At 42.2% G+C, this 27676-nt stretch overlaps 1 protein-coding gene across 1 annotated transcript in view; it reads right to left on the bottom strand.

Annotated features, from left to right (window-relative positions):
• WWTR1 (WW domain containing transcription regulator 1) overlaps nucleotides 1-14813 on the bottom strand; it is a 121658-nt gene extending 106845 nt beyond the window's left edge. The window contains exon 1 of the mRNA XM_073359714.2: nucleotides 13172-14813. Coding sequence (XP_073215815.1) covers nucleotides 13172-13587 — 416 coding nt within the window. The 5' untranslated portion in view covers nucleotides 13588-14813. The remainder of the gene's footprint in view (nucleotides 1-13171) is intronic.
• Between the last annotated feature and the right edge of the window lie 12863 nt (nucleotides 14814-27676).

Here is a 27676-nt window from a genome sequence, read left to right as displayed (position 1 = left end):
AGTGCCCCACAGTTTGAAAACGGTCGCACCCTGCCAGGAGCCAGCAGATCAGAAGCTGATGGAATGGCCTTAGTCCACTCAGGCCCCCGCGGCTCTCCATGCTGTGGGAGCCGGAATACTGGCTGGCTGCCCGCTCAGCAGACCTCCCTGCCGTGCTCCCTGAGCCAGGCCGCCTCTGCACAGCCTAGTGCTCCCAGGCAGAGTTGGTGGCACAACTTCAAGCGGCGCCCCAACATGCTCTTGCCACTGCCCTGAAGGAGCTTGGTGCTGGCCAGCAACACCCTCTGAAGCCGACCGCTACCCACGGAGCCTGGCTGCCATGAGATGCTCCCTGGAGTGCTCATTCCTCTTGGGTACCTGGCTCTCAGCAGCCCAGTCACACTCAGCTTGCTACCTGGGGACCTGCCATTGCAACCGGGTCACTCTCCCCACACTCCCTGCGCACAGAGCGGAATCACCCCTTTCTCCCCTTGGCTGCCCTACCCCAGCCCCATGGCTTCCGGGCTCAGGGTCACACAGACTGAACTCTGAACTTGGCCACACGATCCTGGTGCCCAGCCCAGGGGGCAGGCAGCTGCTGGCAGAGTGGACTCACTCTCACCAGCTCCAGAAACCAAGGCCGGGAGAACAGAGCAACTCCTAAAGTTACCATATTTCAAGTTCCCAAATAGAGGACACTGCCAGGGGAAGAGCAACTGGAAAGGGCATTTGGGGGATGCCGGAGGGGTTATTTGGAGGGCACTGGAGGAGGTACCTGTGGCAGGGGAACCCACTGGAGGGGGGGCTGGGCCGGCTTAATCGGGGGGCCCCAGCTGCTAAATGCAGAGCTCCTGCTTCCCCCTCCCCATTTCCTCCTCTCCCTCCCTCCATATCCCCACCCCATTCCACTATCCCCTTCTCTTCCCCTGCCCTATCCCATTCCCCTTCCTTCCCCACTACCTCTTCCGCACCCCACCTCATCCCCCTTCCCCTCTTACATGAAGAGAAATGAATTAACTAATCAGATCACTTATTTACCATTTCCTCCAGTGAAACAATCTGATTTTAAAAGCATCTACTCTAAGTATTCATATATGCCTTTGGAAAAGAAACCTTATATTTCAATGGAATTAGATATTATTTGTTATGAATATTCCTTCTTTTCATTTAACTCTAAACTATAATTGTATGTTTAATCTTACATTTGGCAGCCCTTGCTCGTAGTATACAAAACAGACATTGTTAAATAGTCCATTTATAACCAGTGTCAGTAAATATGATCTGTCACTTCAGCTGCAACAGCTCTGTGGAGTCAGCTTACAAACACACTACCTTAGAACTCCAAACTCTGCTTTATTCAGCCGCTCTCAAATCAAGACCCAAAATAGATACCTCTCAGTCAACAAGATGTCAAACAGCTTTCAAAAGGACTTTCTAAGGCCGGGTCTACATTTACAATTTAGGTTGATATAGCTATCTACACCCCTGAGTGCTGTAGCTGCACTGACCTAACCCTTGGTGTAGATGCAGCTAGGTTGACAGTAGAATGCTTAAGTCAAACTAGCTACTGTCACGTGGGAAGGTGGCATTCCTACAGTGACAGAAAAACCCCTTCCGTCACTGTAGGTCGTGTCTAAACTACAGGGTATATTGGAATAGCTACAGCTCTATAGCTATGCCACTAGTCCCATAGTGTAGACCTGGCCTGTGAACGCTAGACATTGTTTCTTACTTGCCTCTGGGTTTCTGCTATAAGAGTATTGCCATTATAATTCAATCTACATGACTGATTTATTTTTACACCTTTGCATACAAATTTCATAACTAATGGTTACAAATTTCATAATATGCTTGTATATTCCAATGATTTGTCAATTCAAAATGTTTAACCCAAATAATAGTTTGCTAACTAACATCTGGCGAATTATGAGGTGAAATTAAAAATATTGCTTCAAATTCTGAATTATTAAACTCTTGGTAATAATTACAAAATGTTGTGCTACTAAACCATAATGTTTTCATCTGCCATTTTTCATTTAGTTTGAAAGTCTGAAAAGTTTTTAAGTTAACCTGAAAATGTTTTTGTCTCCCATTTGAGCAACTGAAAGTATCAAATTTCCTTTAATGATTTTGAATCCACTTCAACACCTAAAATTAAACATAAGCTTGGTTAATAATCACCACAGCTCAATAATTATTAAAATGTAGCTACAGATAAACACAAAGAACAATTAGTTTTGCATGTGTGATATTGGTGGAACATGTTCCTGTGAGTATAGCATTTTCAAAGTTTCAACACAGGCCCTGATCCTGCAAGATACCAAGTGCTCCTACAAAGTGGAGAAACCCCCAACTCCACTGAATTCAACAGGAAGTAAATGAGAGTTGAGAGCACTCAGCACTTCACAGGATCTGGCGCCTACAGTGAATTTAGGTCTGGTCTATATTTGAAGTTGCACCACTTTAACTGAAGGTATTATTGTAAGCCTATTTAAAATTAAATTAGTGCACCTTTGAATATAAATGTCCTTTTTTTCTTACATTGAGTGTAAAGTTCAATTTGAGTGCCACAAAATTAATATAATGTTGCATCCGATGAAGTGAGCTGTAGCTCACAAAAGTTTATGCTCAAATAAATGTGTTAGTCTCTAAGATGCCACAAGTTCTCCTTTCTTTTTGAGGATACAGACTAACACGGCTGCAACTCTGAAACCTATAATGAAATGGTGCATGTGCTAAATTAAAAATGACTAAACTTTAGATCAATGGACCTCATTAATAAAAGAGATTTTACATTCACAATAGTTCAACAGGACAACTCACCTAAAGCGAAGATATAATTGAAGACAAATAGTTACTTGTCCTGTTAAGCAACTCTATAATTTACAATAGTGAAGCTTATCCAAGTTTATACCCTCTTGACTGGATTATAACAAATTAAAAAGAGCTAGCTGATACCAGATGTCCCTGTATCTTACATACTACTTTCTACTATTTTCTCTTTTATATTCTCTGTAGTTTGACTAACTGCACACCTTTGCAGCAATAAAAATAAAAAGGGCCTAAAAACGAACTATATTTATAAAACATGTTTTATTTCTAATTAATCTATATGCATGGGAGAACCTACTGCAGTTTTTCAGTTCTTCAATTCAATGTTTCGGAGGTAACATTTGGCTTGAAAATTAATTTCTTAAAACTTGGAAATCAACCAAAGCAACACAATCAGCAAACTACCAAGTCCCTGCCAATCTCCCTCATGCAATGCACTTTATCATTAATTGTATGGAAGTTTGCCTGTACCATATATATTGTATACACTGTGTAATACGTTTAAAAATTACACAAACATAAAAGAGACATATAAAATGTAAGATGACTACACTCAACAACTAGTCTTCGGGAAACTAGTGTAAGCTTTTGAATAATCATTCATGAAGTTTCCTTCCTGTTCTATTCTATTATTCTTGACCATCCCTACTAACTCACATGTTTATACAAGCAAATGCAACCCTGGCAATGTACTCTTTGCAATTTGTGAGATATATGTAGACTACCTTTAAACACCATTGTTAGCTGGGAAAAGTACCTAAAACTACCAGAAAGTCAGTTTTACCTTCATGCAAGACAAGGAGTTTAAGGACTTTGTACTAAAGAGTATTATTCCAAGAGTAAACGGACATATTATACCTACAATTTTTACTATTAAATTTGCCCAAAGACCATAATTAGGCTTGGCAGAATTCAACTTTTATTTTTTTATAATTTTGATAGATAATATTGATTTTACTTTTAAGCATTATTTCAATTTTTTATCAATTTTCACATTTGTGCAAAATTATGGGGTTAATTTTTTTTTCAAATTTTATCAATTTAAATTTGCACAGTTACATGAAATCATGGGGAGGATCAGATGTTCTTATACATAATTATATAATGACAGATGTTGAGACTCAAAAAGTTAAAGTTTTATAACCATTAAAACAAAAAATTGTCAATACTACATGTCAAAATATACAGAGCTTTATATCAAACTCTAATAAGTTCTCAAGCTCCATATTTTTTACTTTGCCTATCTGTAAATTTCGGTTATCAATGGAAATATTTTTTGTTGGTTTATGTGTACAATGAAATTGATATTTACCTCTATTTACCATAAAAATTAAATTATTTCAAGTCTAACTATAATCAAATTAGGTGCTCAAACTCAAGATGTGAAAAGTGAGTATGTATATGAAAATACAGTTGCACATTTTTCTGAGCAGTGGAATTCTCATTTGTTACTATTAAAACACAAACAGCCAAATTTTGCTTTCCGGTACTTGCGTACAACCACATTGAACACAGTAGGGTTCCAAATGTGTAACTGTCGGCAGAATATGGCCCACCATCTACAGCTTTTATTAGTGTTTTCTATCATAACTTCCAGCACCAGTGTTACTGGCCTGCAAAAGAAATGTATTAAGGTTTCTCATGATTGATTCCGAAATATTATCTCTACTGAACTTAAATTACATTTTTCATAATGACTTTTTCAAATCAAGTTTAAATGTGTGTGTGCCTGTGTGTGTATACACACACACACACAGAGAAAACTCTTCATTGTTGAAAGTGTAAAAGATATTTTGTTTGCACTGTAATAAAACAAACAATCTTCTTCAAATAATACAAAGCCAAATCCTGAAGTCCTTATTTAGTCCTTATTAGACAAACCATAAAGGACTTTGCGATTTGCACCTTATCAAACTTTGGTTAAGAGAATCAATTTTCAAATTTCATTTGGATTTTCTTTTGTATATGGTACTACAAATTACCAAATCAATGGAATCTATAGACTATGCTGTTCCTGATCCTGTAAGTGTTCTCCATGTGGAACTGAATGAACTGACTGTGGGGTTATGTATGACCACCTGCTTCTTAAACTATATCAGTGGATTGTTTGCCTCTCCTATTGGATTGCAGTGTATCTCTCCTGGGCACAGCCCAGTCACCCAGGTTTTGCACAAAAATGTGGGTCTGACCCAAAGGTGCCACAAGTACTCCTCATTCTTTTTGCTGATACAGACTAACACGGCTACCACTCTTAAAAATCACAGACATTAGAAATGGAAAATACTCAGTAGCTCAAGTCCAACCCCATTAAAGTGGAGAGATAAAGTCAAATTCTGTTCTCAGCTGCAGAGAGGCTATTGAAGTTACTCTGGATTTACACCAGTGTAACTAAGAAAATAATTTGGTCCATAGACTCATGATAAGTAATGCATTAGATATTAAAGTGATACTACTCTTAAACCTGATCTTAAATGAAAGGTACTTTAGCATATATTTAGGAAAACTACTGTAATGGTATAGACTGTATTTCATCAATTACCAGAGTCATCAGATCTGTTTAGTTTTGATGCATACATTTCGACACTCAAATTCTCTGTTAATAAAAGTCAGACATATTTGAATGGTCATAGAATAAACTTTGGTTTTGTATCAAAACTTTCATACCTATAAAGGACTTTGTAAAGTAGTTAAATACACACATTGATTGTATACAGCAGCCATTGTGGACTCAGAAATAGATACCATACACCCTGGGACATTATAACCCCTTTTTTATTGAGAGGGAACATTGGCAAGGGGACCAGGATTATCCCCTACTCATTCAGAAAACTGTCATGGAAACACTCTACCTTCTACCTGGACAGTCACTAGAGATGGGGAAAAGGCACCTAGATTCCAAAGCATGAATGAAATACTCTAAGAGGCATTGCAAAGTGAGTAGCTTTCTAAATCACAAAATTAAAAATAGTGAATATGTATGACCTCTTGCCTAACACCATCACACTATACATTAATATCAAAGTAAGCCACAGTGTTGCTGCACTTTTACATCAGTGGTTGGCAGTAGTTTAAATACATTTATATTGTTCCCTGCTGTAGACAGGCCCATAGTGTTTTGGACCAACTACTGCAGAATACTGTAGTACAAGGACACTATTTTTTTTCCTGTTGTGGAACCCAGTTTAATAGAGAGATTGTAAGGTTTATATTACTCCTCTCCCTTTTGGAACTAACTAACATCTTACAATCATTAGGGCAAATAGTTTTATTTGTGAGTACTGTACAGCACTGAGTACATTGTCTGCACTAAACAATAATAAATAGTAATCCCTATGGCACTTTCAGAAATTGCTTTGGAATTTGCTATGGAAAAGTAGTATTAAGAAAATATGTATGTATAATAACTGCCTTTAATACTATACATCTTGTTGGTCCTTTTTGGAAAAAGCATAATTATACTGTCTCCTTTTGCTTCCTATCTCCTCTCCCTTTCCCTACTCCATGCACATGCTCAATAATATAAAATGGACCAGATGTGAAATCAAGCTTCCAGCCCCCCATTGGCACTGGAAGGAAAACTTGGGGCATGCCATATAAATGAAACACTACCAACAATTACACTTCTTTTTCCCTGAGCAAGCTTTTACTTGTAAATTTTACTTTAACTGCTAGTATTTACTATAACACTTTTTTGAAATACACAATGGTAAAGATAAAAGTTGCAACCAGTTCCACAAACTTGTTCAGTGCAAAAGCTGTACTCTATGCAGACCTGTTTATCCCCTGGAATGAAATCACAATCCAAACAGAAACACTGAACACACAAAGAGAAAACACTTGAACCTTAGACTTCATTTGAAATATTAGGCTATGCCTCCTATAAAAATAACACCATAAGTGGAAATAAGTACTAGCTAAAGAATCCTTATTACTACAGACACATTTCTGCATGTTGAATAATATGAAATTGATAATGTCATGTACCGAAAAAATGACCATGCACAGGCATGCCTATCTTTCCAGAAATCCTCTTTATTAGAAGAAAAATCACACTTAAGGTTTTTCCACACATGCGCACACAGCAAAAATGTTTTAGAGAACATTACTGCATGAGTGAATGTGTTTATTAGTCTGCTTTCCATCCCCCCACTTCTGTGGTTTGGTATATAATTACAGGGTGGAGCGGTCCTGGGGCTACTTATGTTTCTTCCAGTCATAGCCAGAACACCCCTACAGGAATTAACATGCAAGACTGCGATCTCTACAAGTCATAGCTGGTTCTTGGTCAGCAAAGCTAACCAAAATTTATTGTTCATTAACATTTCCACCATTACCTTCATTTAATCATCTTGAAAATATAGATAGATAGATATCTATATATGCTGAATTTACATTAAAAACCTTAACATATACAAAAATATAATGTGCTTTGATAAAAGTAGGACAATTTTATTTTTGCTGTTTGAACTTCCTTCTGCTCCTCTCCCTCACAACTGATTTATGCCAATGACTCTGCACAAATAAATGTTGAAGGCTTGATGACAATGTAAACTTTTGAAAAGATAGCCTCTAAGAATATACAAAGTTAACCTTATTTATGCGGTCTGAGCAAAACCATTTTTAAAATAAATTAATCTGACTGACCAATCTTATTACTTGTCTCTGACATTACAGATTATTTTTCACTTGGCTCTTAAGAAACATCATTTAAGACTATTTTAAATCAGGATTTCTCCAACAAATATTATTTTCACTCAAATATATTATACTCAGTGGTAATATTTGATAGTTTAAAAATTGATTTTTAGATAGCTAGGTGTTATCCTAAAAAAAATACCTCTTTGCCATATGACAACTTTCATTCCACAGATTTTTAATTATAATAAAAAAACCCAGCAATTTAATGATTAACAAATTCTGTTGGACAAATAAAACCCTAACAAACAAACAAACAAACAAAAAGTCCACAACACACACACACACAAAAGATTCCAGGTTAGACAGCGATTCACACAATGTAAACCTTAATTAAAGGAAAGAATAGTAAATTGTGAACCAAGACATGCCCATTTTAAAAAGTACAATAATAAAGCACTACGTAATGTAACAAAACAAAATTCCCCAAAACCTGTCCTGATTTTCTTTTTATTATTGTTATAGGAGAAAATATAGAAGATATTTTTATTCGGGCTTACATGTGCAGGAGATGAGAGGGCCATACTCTTTTGGCCTATACAGCAGGAATGCATCTAACTTTGTGGGGTTTTCTTGGCTGAATATGAGTAGTTCTGTGTGTCACAACTGTGTGACATGGGCTTGGAGGTATAGCTGACAACCAATTTTAAGATCAGATGAACAAAATGAATAATGATAAGTAAGTACTGCTCCAGGATAACTAAGCCACCTAAATGACACATTCCTTTTTACACTTTATCATAACTTTTGATACTTATTTATTAAATGGAATGTAGAATACTAAAGAAAAGAAGTGCAACTTAAGAAGTGGACAGTCATCTGCAGCAAATGGACTTGTGTGCTTCCATGTAAAATTCTCTTTCCCAGGTAAAAATAGAAGCATGATGGGAAATTGTAAATACTGGTTTTGCACGGGAGCCATATTTGCAGCTGGGTCAGCATTATACGCACAGCACGGGCGAAGGTGAGAGCACAGGAGATCACTTTGATGTTAACCAAAAGCCAGATTGCTGACAAAAGTATAGTAACTCATCATGTTTAATGCCACCATCAGCCAAAACCTGAAAATACCTGTTGGCTGAGTCCTAACAGGTATTAACAGAAAAACCTGTATTTAAGGGTGATTGTTTACAGTGCTGTTATCAGTCTCTTTTTAATCTTTTCCTTCTTTCTATAGCTTTGTCATTGCTTGGAAACTCTCTTGGGAACTAATCCTGAAAGATACCCAGTGACAAAGTCTCCCATTGCCTTAGGTGAATGCATCCGATGAAGTGAGCTCTAGCTCACGAAAGCTTATGCTCAAATAAATTGGTTAGTCTCTAAGGTGCCACAAGTGCTCCTTTTCTTTTTGCGAACACAGACTAACACGGCTGCTACTCTGAAAGTTACCTTAGGTGGTAACTCAGAGCACTCAATAACTCACAGGCTCAGACCTTAGATGCATGCTTATTTGAGCCATCAGAATGTTATCACCAGTGTAGACTAACATAAAATGGCAGAATAGGGAAGGTGTATTTTCATGTTTCACAGTAACCTGGAGTACAATCAAAGGTGGGACCTCAATTCCACAGGGGAACTGCATAGATGGTTTGGGTTGGGGGTTCCGGAATCATCCTCAGGTTCCAAAGTGGTCAAGTGATAAAATCATCATAAAACAATGTCACTGATTTTCTGCAGAATACAGTCTTCACTACCTTTACTTCTAACCCTGTCATACATTGTTGATACAGATGGCATATATTATGTCATGGCTGGGTTCAAGCTCAAGGAGCTTCCTATTTCCCTTGATGGGAAGTTGTGCTAAATGGATATAGATCTCCTGCAGCCTGAACAGTTGAACTCCCACACTATTCCTATGTATTTGTTACATTAACAAGGTTTTCTGTCACTGACTGTTTACAAACTGAATATTCTACCACTTTGTTTACAATGAACTCTGGAGTACAGGAACAAATCTATTAAAAGAAATTTACCAAAATAAATACAATGATTATCAGGCCTGCTTCACTACTATGCACCAGTTTGATGTCGATGTCAGAAATAAAATATAATACTCTTTTGGCCAGAATTATTAACCAAAAAGATACTGGATGATGTTGCCATACATATGTCTAAAAAAATAAATTAAAAAAAAAATCACTCGTATAAGGAAGCATCCAATGTCACTAAAGATATGGAAGCTAAAATTGTAATTTACACCAGTTGCACTGCAGAAATACATTCAATTTTCAAAAGCCACCCAAGATATGAAGAAAGGCCTTGTAACTAATGCCAGGAGGCCTAGGTTATGTTCCTATATCTACCACAGACATTCACCATAGGCAAGTCACAAAACTACCCTATGCCTGTTTCTCATTTCTGTAAAATGGGGATAACAGTTCCCTACCTGACAGGAGTGCTGTGGGGCTTAATTAGAGAATGTAAAGTACTTTTGGATTCTCAGATAGAAAGCACTACAGAAAAGCACAGTAGTGCAGCCTAGTAGATAGAGCACTGGACTAGGCCTCAGGAGACATGGGTACTATTCCTGGCTCCCCCACTGGCCTGCTGACCTTAGGCAAGTGACTTCACCTCTCCGTGTCTCAGTTTCCCCATCTGCAAAATGGGGATAATAATGCTTACCTCCTTTGTAAAGCGCTTAGTAATATACTGATGGAAAGTATTATCAAAGCGCAAGGTAACTTTATTATTTTTGTAGTGTCACAGAACTGTCTAATAAAGGATCATGTTGTTGTGACTATGTTAATAAAGGATTGAACTAAGGACACTAAAGCAACTTAATGGGAAGACCCTCATTTTTGTGAGTTTCTGTCTCAGTTATTTAACCTAGTTTATTTGAATGCATGTGCATTAATACTAATTAATGTGGAAACAATGGGAAAGGATAACCTTATATCTCACTGAAATAAATGTTAATATACTGCAACATTTAACCTGTGACACCATTTAGGTCATATTTTAATGCCTGCAACACAGCATATACTCACCTGAGACCATGAAAGCAATCATACCTATATTTTTCTCTTGCTCTTGATTAAATTTTCTCATCCTGTTTACATCCAAGAGTCCTTTGATAAATTTATCATGAAAAAATCGTGTGACAAACCATGACAATTGTATTATGGTGGAGTGAATTGACTGTGGTAATCTACGTAAATGTCTCTTTTTCAGTACTAACAGTCAAGATAATTTGCAAGTCAAGGAGATAAAACAAAACAACCTACAGGATACAGAAACTTCACAAATGGCAAATTATCTCCTATCCATATTCGGCCCAGCCTTTAGGCAACTTCATCATTCCTTATAGACTCACTTGTAAACGGGTGTGCCCAGATCCTCCTGAATGAAATTCCTTAAAATGGAGTGATCTGTAGAATGTCTCTCTATGATTTCTATGGTCTCTATGTGTATGTGGCTTGTGAGAGTTTCATAAACTTCTCCATGGCACCCACACCAATTTCTGAGTTTCAACAACCTACATAAGACCATTGGCAACCATCCCATCCCATAGCCTTTGCTATCTCCACTTCAGCATCAACATGTGAGAAATACGGTAACCAGCCAATTAACCCTTCCCCCTTCATCATCAAGCCCGGCAAGCACCTTATAGACCCCATAACTAACCCCCCCCCCAACCAGCTTCTGTGTCAACATAAAGAAAAGGAGTAGTTGTGGCACCTTAGAGACTAACCAATTTATTTGAGCATAAGCTTTCGTGAGCTACAGCTCACTTCATCGGATGCATACTGTGGAAAGTGTAGAAGATCTTTTTATACACACAAAGCATGAAAAAATACCTCCCCCCACCCCACTCTCCTGCACACACTTGCGCTATATTGATGACATCTTCATCATCTGGACACATGGAAAAGAAGCCCTTGAGGAATTCCACCATGATATCAACAATTTCCATCCCACCATCAACCTCAGCCTGGGCCAGTCCACACAACAGATCCACTTCCTGGACACTACAGTGCTAATAAACGATGGTCACATAAACACCACCCTATACCGGAAACCTACTGATCGCTATTCCTACCTCCATGCCTCCAGTTTTCACCCTGACCACTCCACACGATCCATTGTCTACAGCCAAGCTCTACGATACAACCACATTTGCTCCAACCCCTCAGACAAACACCCACAAGACCTCTATCAAGCATTCTTACAACTACAATACCCACCTGCAGAAGTGAAGAAACAGATTGATAGAGCCAGAAGAGTTCCCAGAAGTCACCTACTACAGGACAGGCCTAACAAAGAAAATAACAGAACGCCACTAGCCATCGCCTTCAGCCCCCTACTGAAACCCCTCCAACGCATTATTAAGGATCTACAACCTATCCTGAAGGATGACCCAACACTCTCACAGATCTTGGGAGACAGGCCAGTCCTTGCCTGCAGACAGCCCCCCAACCTGAGGCAAGTGCTCACCGGCAGCCACGTGCCACACAGCAGAGCCACTAACCCAGTAACCTATCCTTGCAACAAAGCCCGTTGCCAACTGTGCCCACATGTCTATTCAGGGGACACCATCACAGGGCCTAATAACATCAGCTACACTATCAGAGGCTCGTTCACCTGCACATCCACCAATGTGATATATGCCATCGTGTGCCAGCAATGCCCTCTGCCATGTACATTGGTCAAACTGGACAGTCTCTACGTAAAAGAATAAATGGACACAAATCAGATGTCAAGAATTATAACATTCAAAAACCAGTCGGAGAACACTTCAATCTCTCTGGTCATGCGATTACAGACATGAAAGTTGCGATATTACAACAAAAAAACTTCAAATCCAGACTCCAGGGAGAGACTGTTGAATTGGAATTCATTTGCAGATTGGATGCAATTAACTTGGGCTTGAATAGAGACTGGGAGTGGCTGGGTCATTATGCAAGGTAGCCTATTTCCCCTTGTTTTTTCCTACCCCCCCCCCCACGTTCTTGTTAAACCCTGGATTTGTGCTGGAAATGGCCCAACTTGATTATCATACACATTGTAAGGAGAGTGATTCACTTTAGATAAGCTATTACCAGCAGGACAGTGGGGTGGGGGGAGGTATTTTTTCATGCTTTATGTGTATAAAAAGATCTTCTACACTTTCCACAGTATGCATCCGATGAAGTGAGCTGTAGCTCAGGAAAGCTCATGCTCAAATAAATTGGTTAGTCTCTAAGGTGCCACAAGTCCTCCTTTTCTTTTTGCGAATACAGACTAACACGGCTGCTACTCTGAAATGTGTCAACATAGAGCAATATGGCAATGACTAACTTCATTTTAAACAGCCAGCAACCCCAGGGTCCCTTTATCCCCACCCTCTGCCCCAGTGCGAAGAGTCTCCTTTGCCCCCATCATCAATATTCCCTATACGGAATTTAGTAAAAGCCCTCATTTGCCCCTGGCCCAAGTCCCTGTTACATCCACCTGTCCGTCCTCCCCTCCCCAGCCAGCCCATGATCCCTTTTACACTCCTCCACACACACATAGCAGGCCCAAGGACCCCCTCCCCCCAGGGCCGGTGCAAGGCCCCTTTAACCTCCTCTCCCCACCCACACCCAACGAACAGCGGGCTCAAGGTCTCTTTCAGCCCTGTCCTTACAGCTGCCCCCAGCCCCCTTCGCCCCGCCCGGGTCTCCAGGGCACCCTGGGCCCCACTTACTTGAGGAAGTATCTCTGGCCCGTGTGGGTGAGGGCCATCTCCCAGCCGGGCGGCAGCGGCAGCTCGTCGGTCACGTCGTAGGACTGCTGGCGGAGATGAGCGTGCTGCTGAGCCGGGCTGGGGGTGGCCCCGGCTCCGGCGCCTAGCAGGGAGGCGGGCGAGGAGTGCGAGCGGACATGCTGGGCACCAGCGGCTGCCAGCCGGGGCGGGTGGCTGCCCGAGTCAGTGCTGGACTGGCGGGAGTGCGAGCCCGAATCGGGCTCCTTGAAGAAGGACTCGGGCAGGATCTTCTTCCTCCAGGAGCTGGGCTTGGGGTTCATGACCGAGTTGAAGAGCGCCTCGAGCTCCGTGTCCAGGTCCTGGGTGACATGGATCACTTGCTGCCCCGGCGGCGGAGGGACGGGAGTAGGGTTCATCTTCTGCCCCGCAGCACGAGCTCAATGCAACAAACTTCCCCACGGGAGGCAAAGAATCAGCAGCGGATCAGGGATCCAGGGCAGGTCTCCCCTAAAAACGAGTCTGTACCCCGTCAAGGGGTGGGCAGTCAGCAGCGACCGGGGGGTGGTCCCAGGCAGCACCCGCACAAACGAGTCTATATCCTCCAGGGGAAGGACAATCAGCGAATGAGGGGTGCAGGTACTGCCCCCCAAATGCCTGTATCCTACAAGGCCCTGGGCGATCAGCAGCAGATAAAGGCACTTCAATCCAGCCCCCCACAAAACGTCACTGCACCCCTCCCTCAAGTGCCCGGCGTCCGGACACCCAGCAGCAGACCAAGCAAGGGGTCCGAGCCAGTCCCCTCAAACACGAATCTGTATCTCGCACGATCGAATGCATCCGAGTCAAACCCCACGCAAAGTTATGCAACTTTCTCTGAAACTTTGGCTACTTGCTGCAATTCCCTGGGAGGAGGAGGGGGCTCCTTTAAAGGGCGAAGGAAGAGTTCTCGCGGCTGTCACCGGGCGAGAGCTGGCTGCTGTCCGGATTCCAGCGGGGCGCAAGGCACGCGGGGGAGGGGGGAGGTCTGAGGCGTTCCGAATCCGAACGTGGGGACCCGGGGAACGTTCTATTTACCTCCAGTGCCCGGATCCGGGCCGGAGTCGCTGGCTCTCCGCCTCCTCCTCCCCCAGCTGCAGAGGCGGGCAAGATCAGGACTTTGCTTCTTCTGCGCTGGCACGGCGTTGCAAGGGCGAATTGGAAGGCTGGGGGTGATTCTGTCCTCACATCCTCACAATCCAGGCTGCCTAAGCCTGACGCACAAGGCGCTTTGCGCTACGGGGGCTGCGCCGCGGCTGCTCCCAGTCCCGGACTGTCCCAAACAAACTTTGTGAAAAATTCTCAAGCCTGAGAATAAGGCGGTGCAAAAAGTTGGGGAGCGGCATTATTCATGAGCAGGGTGCCCGGGGCAGCCCGAGCCCCGCCCCCTTCTCTTCCCTTCCGAGCGCCAGCCTCCGCAAGCCGTCCTGGAGTCTCAGCTATGCGAGGAGAGGCTCTCGGGGGGGAGACAGGGGAGGTCTGCCGGGCTCTCTTCATTCAGAGTCCCCAGCGGCGGGGTTGGTTCAGATTGCAACACTTGAAGGCACTAGTGGCCTTATTAGGCGGAGCAAAGGTGCCGCCTGGTCGGCTGTAAAGAGAGATCGGCCCGCCGATCCCCTACGGGACCCGCAGAAGGGCACAGACTCCCCCGGTCTGCTATACCAGCCCCGATTGCAGCGTCGGGCCAATGTCCGAATAACAAAGCCAAGCGGTGCCGTTTTCCCATTGTTACCATATTTGGTATCCTGAAGAGGAAATTCGATCTCCCACCCCCGCTTCTCAGCTCTGTGAGACACACCCGGGCGGGTAGAGCGAGCTTTGACCTGTGGGAGGACCCCTGCCCCACGGGGCGGGGGGGAAGAACCCTCGTCTCCTGTGTCTCTGTGGGGAGAAGAGCCCTGCCCTGCGGGATCCCCTGGGAAGGGCTGTTCCCCATGCGATCCCCACAACTTGGGGGAGGATGGAGCATGCCAAGTCCTGCTAGGGAAAGAAGAGCCCTGGCTTACTTAGGGTCCCCCAACTCTTTAGAGGAAATCTCTTAATGCCCCCTAAAGGAGTGAGGTGGCACCAGCTCTCCATCTTCCTGGTAGGGCTTCTCACAAGAGACCCCAACTCCCCCCTCTTCCCTTTAACTGTTGCAGTCTCTTTGGGCAGATATTAGCGAGAGAGCCTCCCTGGCCCCTTGGAGATGGAGTCCATCTGCACTACAAACACAAGTGTACTTGTACAAGTGTACAAGTGTAACCCTGCAGAGTTAATTAATCCAACAGAGTTAATTGTAATGAGGGGACTATGGATATATCTTCAAACAACGCTGAAGGCTCCAGCTGGAACATGATCTGAAGTCACAGTTAAGGTCTCATCCATTCTTCAATCTGGGGGTTAAACCATGTTTTAACAGAGGAGAAGAAAACTGTTTTAACTGGTTGCCCTGACGGTTGTAATTTAGTTGACCTATTTTTTAAAAATTGCCAAATATGAACCCATGCTTTATTTATGTGGGGAGGGACAGGGGGAAACTAGGATGTAACCCAAGCCCCCAGTATGGATGTCATATTATGAACAGGGGGCCTGAACCATTCTACCTAACACAGTTTGGTATAGAGGTGGCAAGTTAAAGTTTGTGTCTTTACATTTATTTCATGCAACAGATATTTTATATTAAAATGGATTTTGAAACTTCCTTTCCATCAACATTCTATGTTTCATTCAAGGTTGCAATTCAAAGAAGTTCCTATAATGCTAGGAAACAGTTTTTTAAAAACTGGTTTCTAAATTGTTTCCTCTAGCAGCATTTTGGTTCTAAAGGAGACATATTATTACTTTAAAAAAAAATTCTCAAGACTGTTCAAAAACTGTGTGATTCAACACTCAGAGCAAAACATTTCTTAGATGAAGCCATTTTTAATGGCAGTTTCCTAGCATAGTGTGCTTAGAGCTGAGATGCTATGATGACTGGTGCCACTATAGGAATCTAGACAGATAGAAATGAATGGCAGTGAGATGCTGAGATCCATAATGACACAAATTATCTGTTTCTAGTTATTTCCTCTTCACTTTGTCCCATAGCCACACAGAATCTATTTTAAACCGTTTATAAAGAGGTTGGCTTTATGACGACAGGTCAGGTCCGAACTTTCTCTAAAATTTTATCATAGACCCAACTCAGTCTGATACATGCATAAGTAGTAACATTTCAGCTCTAGCTCTGATATTCTTCTGGATCTGTCCTTACCTCTATTCATCAGGCACATATATCCTACAGTAACAACTAGTTAGGTTTGTCATAGAATTCATTTTGCTCCATTTAATTTACATCCAGTAGCCTAGTTGCCTTCAGAACTTTTTCCTCAGATTTCCTATAAACTAAAAGATCATTCATATACAGTTCCACTACCTTCAGGCCTTGCAGAATCTCACTTATTTTCCCAGTGAAGATTCATGAGGTACTTTTGATGCTTTAGCTTGTCTTTGTAGCTTTTAAGCATACACTGATAGGGTGTGCATTACTGAGCTATTTGCACATTTCACAGGTAGTCAGAGACATTCAGCCTTTGGCTTTGTGCCTCACAATACACCCAGGGTGTGTCCCAAATGTTCTACTATTGCCCACCCTGATGTGGTTTATTTAGTATTATAACAGCCATGTAAAAACACTCTCTAGCAGACATAGCTAAGCTAGCAAAGGGCAACCTCTTCCCTTCCCCACTGCCACATGGATGCAACTACGTTGACAGAAGAGTGCCTCTCGTGGCATAGGTAATGTTGTTCAGGATGGTGGTGGCCTTATGCTGACAGAAAAACTGCTTTGGGTAGTGTAAATTGTGTCTACACCCAGGGGGTTCTGCCAGTATAGCTATACCAGCAAAGCGTTTGTGGTGTGGACAAGGCCTAAATTTGACTGGCATAGCTATTCTAGTACATTTCACTTGGGTATACAAGGTCCTCAAAGAATTTGCTGGTATAGTAATGTCAGTTAGGGTATGATTTTCTTAGTGCACCATTTCTATACCAGCAAAAGTCCTACTATAGGCACAGACATACCAGCTTAAAACTGCTTGTATTAGTATAGCTTATTTGGCATGGAAACTGGCACAAGCTATATCAACAAAAGGACATCTTTGCTAGTCTGAGCTATGCATACATTAGCCATACTCTTGTACCTATAATGGCAAACCTCTTCTAGTATAGACCTGGTTGTGATTCAAAAACCAATAGATGCAAGACGCAGTTTGCAAATGTGCCTGAGGAAGGCTCCTCAAGTTTGGATTTCCTTCCTCTACCCCCTTAAGGAGGTTATATGACTTGCCCAAGATCAGCACGTGAATGAAGAGTAGAGCCAGATATCCTGACACACAGGCCTGTTTTGTATATGTATTGTAAGCCCACTAGGGTTGCTGGGAACATGATGTCATAAACAGTGGCAGTATCACATTTCCTAAAACATCTAGAATGCACATTTTTGGTTACAACTGAACAATCTAAACATATGTTGTCAACCAACAGAATACAGCAATATTTTCTTCACTTCCTGTCCTAAACTGTTCGGTAATGTTGTGCACCATTAAGCAGATGTTATGGTCCATCTCAGAAATAGCTGCAGCTATTGAGTGAGTAAAATTGGTAAGGTGCTTTGTAACTGTTGGGGTAAAAAGCTACACTATAAATATTAAAGGATTGTTTCTAATACACTATCCAGCAAATCATACTTTGATTTATACCTGATTTGATGCTGTGATTTTCAATAAATTATACAAAGGACCATAAAGTAAACCACAACTTTTAGCTTTTTTTCCCCTGTAAATGAGAACGAACCAATTCTTAAATCTAAGTATATAAAATGCTAATCACTCATCTAAAACAGTAATTAAAACAATTTATACCTATTTTAAAAATACATGTATTGCTTTCTCCTGAATCATCCTTTGGATTAGGGCTTGATCCTGCTAACCCTTACTCAGGCAATTAAGGGTTTCCAGATTTGGGCCCTAGGATATGTGGTTTATAACTGATTTATACTCCATAGCATCTTTCTTCCCAAAGAACTTTACAAACTATATACATCCAATACATCTAAAATGCAGTCATCATTGGGGGTGTCCGGTGATAAACTCATCAGTATGTGGGACATCACAACAGTTGTGCAAAGATGACATTTTTGCAAAGGACACCAAGGTAAATGTCTATGAAAAGAATACTATGGAATCTTTAATGTTCATACGGCACAGGCAGGACCTAAATTTTTACGTTTGCTTCTGAGAAACCTGATCAGATAGCTCTGTATTAACATTTTATGGATGAAGGTCTGAGTCAGCCTTGTTGGGATTTGAACGTTTGGTTCACACAGTCTAGGTAACTCAGACTGCAAGATGAGACCCCCCCTACACCATCCCCTGAAGCAGAGAGAGAATAGGATCAAGTGATTCAGCTATATGGTTTCCGGAAGGGAATGGCAAACTTGCAACACTTCAGCTTTTTTACAACGTAAAACCCAGATATTTTAAAAAACAGATACATTACATCAGGATGAGTAAAATAAGGGTGGCTTAGCCTTTAGCCTCTCACTTCAGGACATGAACAAACCACTAATTCCTGGATTTAGGAAGAAATCTTCCCTATGGGCAGTTTATTCCATATCTGTCCACTGTGGATTTTTTCCAAGTTTCTTTAACACAGCTAGTACTGACCACCATCAGAGATGTTGACCAGATAGAGGATGGAAATTGCCATGTTTCTACATCCTGATGGGCCAATGAAGATGACAGAATATGCAGAAAAGGCAAACTGTCAAATTGAGAGTGAAAATGCTAAGCAAAAGATTATATGAATGATAGCAATGCAAACAACTCAACAAGTGAATCAAACAACTGAATCAAAATATATCTTATTTGTTAGAATAAAAAATGTTTAGGGACTAGTTTAAGTGATGCCTGTACTTTGAACTTGCATAATTAGAAGCTATCCTGATTGCCATTTTTATGTAAACCATATATGCAAAGTTTTCCGTACTAAAGCTATCATTGTTTGCCATAGGTTCATGGAGTAACATTAGCCTTGTGCAGATGTTTCCTGACTTTTGCATCCATGATGTATTAGCCATCTGATCGGTCATTAACAAGGTAAATTCCTTTTTGCTCATTTGTATATTTATAAATTAAAGTACATAAATTCCAAAATTGTTATGCTATTGCCAATGAAAGTGTATTAAGTTTTACAAACAGCAGAGTTGGCTAACTAGTGTGTGTGGTGGTGGTGGGGGGGGGGGGGATCTTACACCATTTGAAGTGTGGCAGAAATGTATTCCATATATTCTGAAGCATGCTTGGTCATGGTGGTTTGTATCTCAGCCTGAATGCTATTTTCACTTAGGTAAAATTGGGTGTATATATATATATATATGTTGTTTTTCTTGAAACAGGAGCTTCTTGCACTTTGATAAATAGATTGAAAGGTTGATTGGATTGATATAATTTACTGTATGTGTCTAATTCATACAGTCGATAGTCATGATAATCAAATTGAAATTCTTTATTACACAAATCATGTAACTGGCATTTGTTTTGCTCTTAGTAGTCTGCCCACTAATCCATCTCCAACAGGACTGCTAGTAATATTTGAAGCCTCTGAGCAGGTTTCAAACTACCAACTTAACACAAAATCTGCCATAAAAATGTCCCCAGCACTCCCACCACACACTAATATGGATCAGGTAAAAGCAGGGATTTAAAATTATATTGGGACAATTTTCACGTGCTATATTCAATCCTCAACCAAAAAAAGCTTTTATGGTCCAGTATCTTACAACATGGATGTAACCTGAAAGGGGGGTGGAGTCTCCACAGAGCAGGGGCTGTGCTCCACACCAGACCCAATAGGGTGTGATAGGAGATGTACTTCCTCTTCCTTAGATAAACTAGTTAAAGTAGGTTTCAGAGTAGCAGCCGTGTTAGTCTGTATCTGCAAAAATAAAAGGAGTACTTGTGGCACCTTAGAGACTAACAAATTTATTTGAGCATAAGCTTTCGTGAGCTACAGCTCACTTTCTGAAAAATTTTGTACTGGTGAGCCCTTTCACATAGCAAGCCTCTGAGCGCGACCCTCCCCTTATAAATTAAAAAACCACTTTTTTATATATTTAAACACCATTATAAATGCTGGAGGGAAAGCGGGGTTTGGGGTGGAGTTTGACAGTTCGTGACCCCCCATGTAATAACCTCGCAACCCACTGAGGGGTCCCAACCCCCAGATTGAGAACCCGTGAGTTAAAGGCATAATTTAACCTAGAGAGATAATCTTGCATGACGTTTAATCTCAGTTTTTCATTGCTACAAAACACCTGTTGCAATCAGTGGCAGGTTACAAGATATAAAAGACTTTGGGGCTTGTCTACATACAAACTGGAACTGAAACAAAATAAATTCTCACACCCTTAGTTATTTTGGTGCAAGTCTGTATGTGAACAATTATTTCATACAAACAGTGCCCTATTTTGAGTTGTCATTACCATTTTAAATGAAATCTGGCAGATCCAGGAATAAAACCCAAGTCTCCTGTCTTCTAGGTACAGTGTATACAGTATGGGACAAGGGCCGTCCCTAGCCATTTTGATGCTCTATGCAGCCCCAGGCCTCCGCAGGGGTGGGACTGGGGGGCAGGAGGGAAACCACCCCCCAGCACGAGGAGGCGGAGTGGAGCGGGCTGGGGCCGGGTCACTACACTTCCTGCCGCCCGGCGAGTGCAGGGCAGCCAGGCCGACCCCACACTCACGGGGCAGTGGGAAGTGGAGTGACCCAGCCTCAGCCCGCTCCACTCTGCTCTCCTGGTTCCCGGCTTTGGAGGGTAGGGGGAACCACACCCCAGCACTCACCAGTGGGTGGCTAGGAGCTGGCAGAGCGAAGCAGGCTGGGGCCAGGTCGCTCCACGTATCACTGCTGGTGAATGCAGGCCTGACCCCTGCTACAGTGCTCAGGGGAGTGGGGGCGGGGCTGGGGTGGAGCAGGGGTGGAGTGGGGGCAGGGTTGGTGAGAGAGAGAGAAGCTTTTGAGTCTACACAGAGTTCTTCTTCAGGTCTCAGAAACTTACTTGGAATGTCACAGCTAAATACGAGGTAGAACAGATTGTTTAGCTTCACGAACTAACACATATTTCAATGCCCACGCAGAGCAAATTGGAGGATCAGTGCAAAAAATCAACATTTATGACTTGGAATACACATAGGGAGCAGATCTGCTGGGTAAAGAGAGGCCATTTTAAAATAATTGTTCAGAGTAGCACCACGCCTTAACATGAAATGTAAATGCAACAGATTAATAGCTTTAAAGATTGACATGTTTATCATAGTCATACTTAACTTCCTTAGAGAATATTCGCAGGCTTTACTAATTACTGTTTGCAAATTGCTGCAAGATCTTTGAATGAAAGGCCATATTATCATAATTATTCTATTATATAATTGTAAAGATTGGGTCCATGTTCCTGCTATAGGCTTCCATTTTTAATAGTTATAATTAAAATTCAGCAATAATGTACACTTCCTATTTGAAATTTGTCACACAAAGCCACAGCCCGTTTTAGTCATTCAGTAGCTTTTTGTGTTCAAATAATGGAAAACTAACTTCATTTCATTACACACGGTACACAAATACATCATAGCAACAGCTCCAACAATGGCATATTACACCTTCCAAAATATTTTTTTAGACTTGAAAACATTGCATAATGATGCCAAGCCAAGAGCCAGATCTTTAACTGTGGCTGAGGAGGAGACGGCACAAAAGAGATTGTATGCCACCCCCAATCCTGACATTGGTCATGTGCAAGTCTACTCTCCAGAGAGCTGAAGGCCCGGTGGCTGCTCTAAATTGTGACGTCTGCCAAAGGTCCCGAGACAATCAGAGATGTTCTAGGCATGGTCCCTTCCCACTGGCCATGCTCTCTGAATAGCAGGCACCAATGATAGTGGTGATGTAAGAGTTGCTATGGTGGCTCGACACCAGCTGATCTTTCTCTTTGCTGGGAAATCCATACATGGCTAATTAAGCTGGCTCCATAGAAGCTTTGAACAGGCTGACCAGCACAATGCTGCCCTAATGCATCAATGGATTAGGACCAGGGACTGTAATTGATTTTTATGAATGGTTGCAGTCTCAAGTATTGCCCAGATTCAGATACTAAATAGCACTCTTCTCCACAAAAAGTCCCACTGAAACTAATGGTACTTACCTATAGAGCAAGGTACTGAATGTTGCTCCTAATCAAAATCTGGCATTAACCTAAACATACAGATTTTAGGGATAAATCTTATTCCCTTATTCACACAAGCAGATTGCATACAATGAGAGGCAACCAAGAGATCTTTTAAGGGTGCTGTGGTTTTTCTTTTCCTTTTTTATATTCAAGATACCTTTTACTCTTCTTGCAGAAACAAGACCACTTCCTATTCCTCTGTGCATTATTATTTTTTCAAGTTCTGAAAGTGACCTCAGAACCAGCTCTTTATTTTTAGTGGCAGAAAATGGAGCTGATAAATAGGTAGCCTATTTAAAAATTAACTGGATTAGAGTTAGGGACATTACCTCAGTGTTTTTAATAATTTATGAGAAGAGAAGAAGGCCATGTGCTCTCCAACACTTGAAGGGTTGATTCTGGAAAGCAACAGGAAAATCATAAGGAAGGAAGGAAGGAAATTTTTACTTATTTCCTTTAAAAGAACTCTCATTCTGTGTGCTTCAGAAATGGGTGAGATTTGAAATGAGCACTGTAAAAATTCCAGATCCAGATCTGTATTTCAACTTTACCACAGCTCAGGGGTACTGAGACTGGGTTGTTAGTTCAGGTCCTTGGGTTACATCTGCACTAGAGAACTGAACCATTGGTAATTCAATCAATGGAATTATACTGCTGTAAGTGGCCCTGCTGCAGTGCATCCAAACTGGCCAATATGTTTCAGATGCAGTTTTACCCTGCCTCCACACGGGTACTCTATTCCATTGTTGCAGTTGCTGAAGCTTCCAGCTTGAACTAGAGGCAGGGAAAGGGAGGAATTTGCACAACTGGGGAAAAGGGCCACTTTTGCCTTCATTTGAATCTGAAACCACCCATTTAAGAGTCAGATTGCATTAATTAGAATCCAGAAACTGTCCCTGCAGCCCCCATGTCTGCCTGCAAAACCAGCCCCAATAATACAAATAATAAAAAGCAACATACTTGGTGCAAGGGGGTCTTTGTCTCCCAGTTTCTCATCTTGAGCCTGCAAAGCTTGGGACTCTCTAAACTGGGCCTCGGTTCCAAGCATAGTCATGGGCATCTCCCAATCCAGCTCTTCCTCCTGGGTCTCTGCTGAAGACATTAAGCTGGTCTTCTCTTTCTTCTCCTCCACATCTTGGTCCTTCACCACCATAGTATGGAGTGCCTCCATACTATCAAGCAGCAAGAACTTGGTTCAGTGCATCAGACTGGGCAGGTTTGCTTCCATGCCAGCTTTTACTTTGGACCTTGTTATACTGCAACTTCAGCCCTTTAATATTTTCATAGCACTGTGTGCTACTCTGTGCAACGCTCTGCTTGGTAAGACATTTAGGCACCCAGTCACAAAGTTCTGCTCCAACTGGATTGCCTTGCCATAGTACCTGCACATCCGCCTCTTGCCAGCTGGCAACAATCATATAAAGTGTTTTTCTAAGACATTAGACATCCTGATAAAGAAGTGGACCTCAGGACAATATCATTTCTGGAGAAGTTGAGGCTGGCAAAATAGCATACAAATAAATGAACGGTGTGTCCAACACTTGGTATAAAGGTTTCTGGAAAATTTAACCTGGGATAGTAGAGTACAGTTGACTTGTACAGTGCAATGGTGTCAGGAGGACTATTTTCACCGTAGGGACTATTACTCCAACACTAGCCATCTGCACCAGCACTGAACTGGTGGAGATCGTTTACAGAGGCCCACCATGCAGCGATTAGCTTTGCTGAAAACAAGCGACTATAGCAGAATATAACATTTGCCTGTGCACCACTGAGAGAAACTGCATAAGCACATGACATATACAGGTATGCCTGTGGGATATGTATTGATTATCATCCCCAAATTTTCTGTATTCCCAAGGTCCAGTTAGAACTCTCCATTCTATCCAGAATCTGGTGGTAGAAAGACAACAAAAATACCCCCATACCCTACCATGATGCCCCACAGACATGGTCACAGAGATTACAAACAGTTGCATATGGTACCAACTGGTCCACAGTAGCTGGGAATAGCTGCAATAAAATAGGTTTTCTTTAAGATGGAAAAGATAGGCATGCTTAGACCCTCATGGGGATAAGGAAGTGAATGACGAGAGCCTTCTTGGATCTGACCCAAATCCCACTAAAGTAATGGAGAGACTCCCATTCATTTCAGTGGGCTTTAGAATGGAGCCCAACTGAAGGAGAGGTAGGTGGGGCAAAATATTAATTGGCTACTCAAACTAATCTTGCACTTACTCTAAAAATATGGAAGATCAGCACTGACGCTGAAAAGAACAATGGAGATACCAAGTAACTCAGTTTGATTGTAGTTCGCTACTTTATACAATCCCCAGATGTGTGATGTGCAACGCACACAAAGGACACACGGATGACAGACTGAGAAAAGCTTGACTATTCTTTCTCTTCTGACAATCAAAGGCTAAGCTATATATGGTCTCTCATTTTGCATCCATTTTCTAAACTAGCAAATAGTGGTTCGTAAGCATCCCAAAGAATCTATAGTAAACAAGTCCTCTCATGGATCAGAGGCATAACAAATATGACACTGGCATCCATGGAAAGGGAAACACCATTTATTTCCTACTCACACAACACCCATTAGCTCTTCACTAATCTTCCCAAACAGTGGTTCAAATGAACGTGCAATAGGCAGTGGTCCCTATCCCTCACTAATGCAAAGCCAACTCTATCAACCTCCACTTTAGCACAGAACTTTGTGTTCTGAATTTAATCCATTCAGAGAACATCCCACTATTGCAAAAGATATATCCTCTGCACCTAATCAAACGCTTTTTCTGCATCAAATGATAGCAACAGCAGTCGAGTCCCAGAACGAGGCTAGTGGGTCAAATTTAGTCAATAATTGTCATCAGAGGAACATATGTGCTTAACAAAACCCTTTTTGATCTTTGTAGATGAGATACAGTAACCCTCCTACAACCTGCTAGCTGCTCTTAAGTAATGAAACTGAACAACAAGACTCCACATAGAGGGTCTGCGATTTTTTAAAATAGGAAACAATACTGATATAAGCCTCCGTTGCAGATGGGAAAGGACATTAAGTAGCCATTGTGTGAGTGAACAATTGTGTGAGGGAACCATGAACATTGGCTATTCCGCCCTATGCCGCGCCCCCCCAAAAAATCAAAGAATAAAATAAAATAATTAAGCTTTAAACTTCTAAATTGAGCCCCTTTTTAAATGGTAAGAACTACTACAGTTTAATGCACTTCTGCCATCTTTGGCTTTAAATGCTACTTTCCACAAGGAGCAAAAACCCAAAACACTAAGAAAATTACAACAGATTTAGCAATAAAAAGTGTATTTTAAACCATAAATCCTGAACAGCAGCAAAGGAGCATTATTATAACATCAACATGGAAGGAGGGGAGACAGCACAAATCAAAGCCAAATCACACGTATAAAACTCCCCTTCACTATCTGTTCTCTCTTCACTCCAGTTCCCATGGTGTATAATGTATTCCCACCAGTAACAACAAATGATACCAACATCCTATTCGCTGAAGCTACAAAATGTTATACTAAAGCATGAATGAAATGTTAGAAGTCCCATTTTTTTGGTCATCCGTGTTAGATGCTAAAAGCCACTTACATTTCTTAATTAAAGTAACATTCACATGCAATAATTAAGTCAATGTTTCCATTATAAACCCATCTTTCCACAGGCTGGAAAACTTGCTACCACTGACCTGTCAGAGAGAAAAATCCAAGCCATAGAATGTTTTAATCAACAAAACTGAAAAAAAGATGAAGCAGCAGTTGCACTTTTTTGCTTTTTCCTAATAGCTTTCTTTAAAAACGATCACTGCTTAGCCCATAATATTGCTTTTGCTACTGTTCAGATCACCTGTATTTACAGTAGAACCTCAGAGTTATGAGCACAGCAGGAATGGAGTTTGTTCGTAACTCTGAAATGTTTGTACCTCTGAACAAAATGTTACAGTTGTTCTTTCAAAAGTTTACAACTGAACATTGACTTAATACAGCTTTGAAACTGTACTATGCAGAAGAAGAGTGCCGCTTTCCCTTTTTTTAGTAGTTTACGTTCAACACAGTACTGTACTGTATTTGCCTTTTTTTTGTGTGTGTGTGTGAGGGGGGGTCTCTGCTGCTGCCTGATTGCATACTTCCGGTTCCAAATGAGGTGTGTGGTTGACTGATGAGTTCATAACTCTGGTATCCGTAACTCTGAGATTCTCCTGTATGAACTTATGCAGAACCACTGGGGTTTGCATGTACAAACTATTGTCTAAGCTAGCCATTACTAGCTGGTTGCCAGGACCTGCCAGTAGTAACTACTAGCCCTGAGTCAAAGGGTGCGCTCACTGCTCACAACGACTCCTGCTGGCCGTTCTGGGAATTAGCTCTGCCACCTTGCCCTCTCCCTCCAGTGTGTCTTCCCCCCATCCAGGGAATAGCGTAACTCAAATCGACATAGCTTAGATCTACTTACCATGGGGAACACACTACGCGATGTTGACAGGAGATGCTGTCCCATCGACTCCCCCTGCTCTTCTCGATCCGGTGGAGTACAGGAGTAGACGAGAGAGCGATCTGCGGCCAATTTAGCAGGTCCTCACTAGACCCGCTAAATCAGGAGTGGGCAAACTTTTTGGCCCGAGGGCCACATCGGGGTTGCAAAACTGTATGGAGGGCTGGGTAGGGAAGGCTGTGCCTCCCCAAACTCTAACCATACCTGCCCCCCCACTTCCTGCCCCCTGACTTCCCCCCTCAGAACCCCTGACCCATTCAACCCCCCTGCTCCTTGTCCCCTGACCACCGCCCCTCCGGGACCCCCTGCCCCAACCCCCCACCCAGGACCCCACCCCCATCCAAATCCCCCGCTCCCTGACCGCTCCCCTCGTCACTCTTATCCACACCCCCACCCCGACAGGCTCCCCAGGACTCCCATGCCTATCCAACCCCCCCCTGAACCTCCGCCCCATCCAACCACCCCCTGCTCCCTGACTGCCCCCCGGGACCTCCTGCCACTTATCCAACCCCCCACCCCCCCGCTCCCCTTACCATGCCATTCAGAGCGGCAGGACTAGCAGCCGCACACCGCTGAGGCTGCAGGGGAGGGGGGACAGCAGAGGAGGGGCCGGGGGCTAGCCTCCCTGGCCAAGAGCTCAAGGGCCGGACAGGATGATCTCACGGGCCATAGTTTGCCTACCTCTGCACTAGATTGACCAACAATCT

Source organism: Lepidochelys kempii, chromosome 9, assembly GCF_965140285.1.
Source record: "Lepidochelys kempii isolate rLepKem1 chromosome 9, rLepKem1.hap1, whole genome shotgun sequence".
NCBI classification, from domain to species: domain Eukaryota; kingdom Metazoa; phylum Chordata; order Testudines; family Cheloniidae; genus Lepidochelys; species Lepidochelys kempii.
The sequence above is the reverse complement of the archived record's forward strand: the minus strand, read 5'-3'. Positions and strand labels throughout refer to the sequence as shown.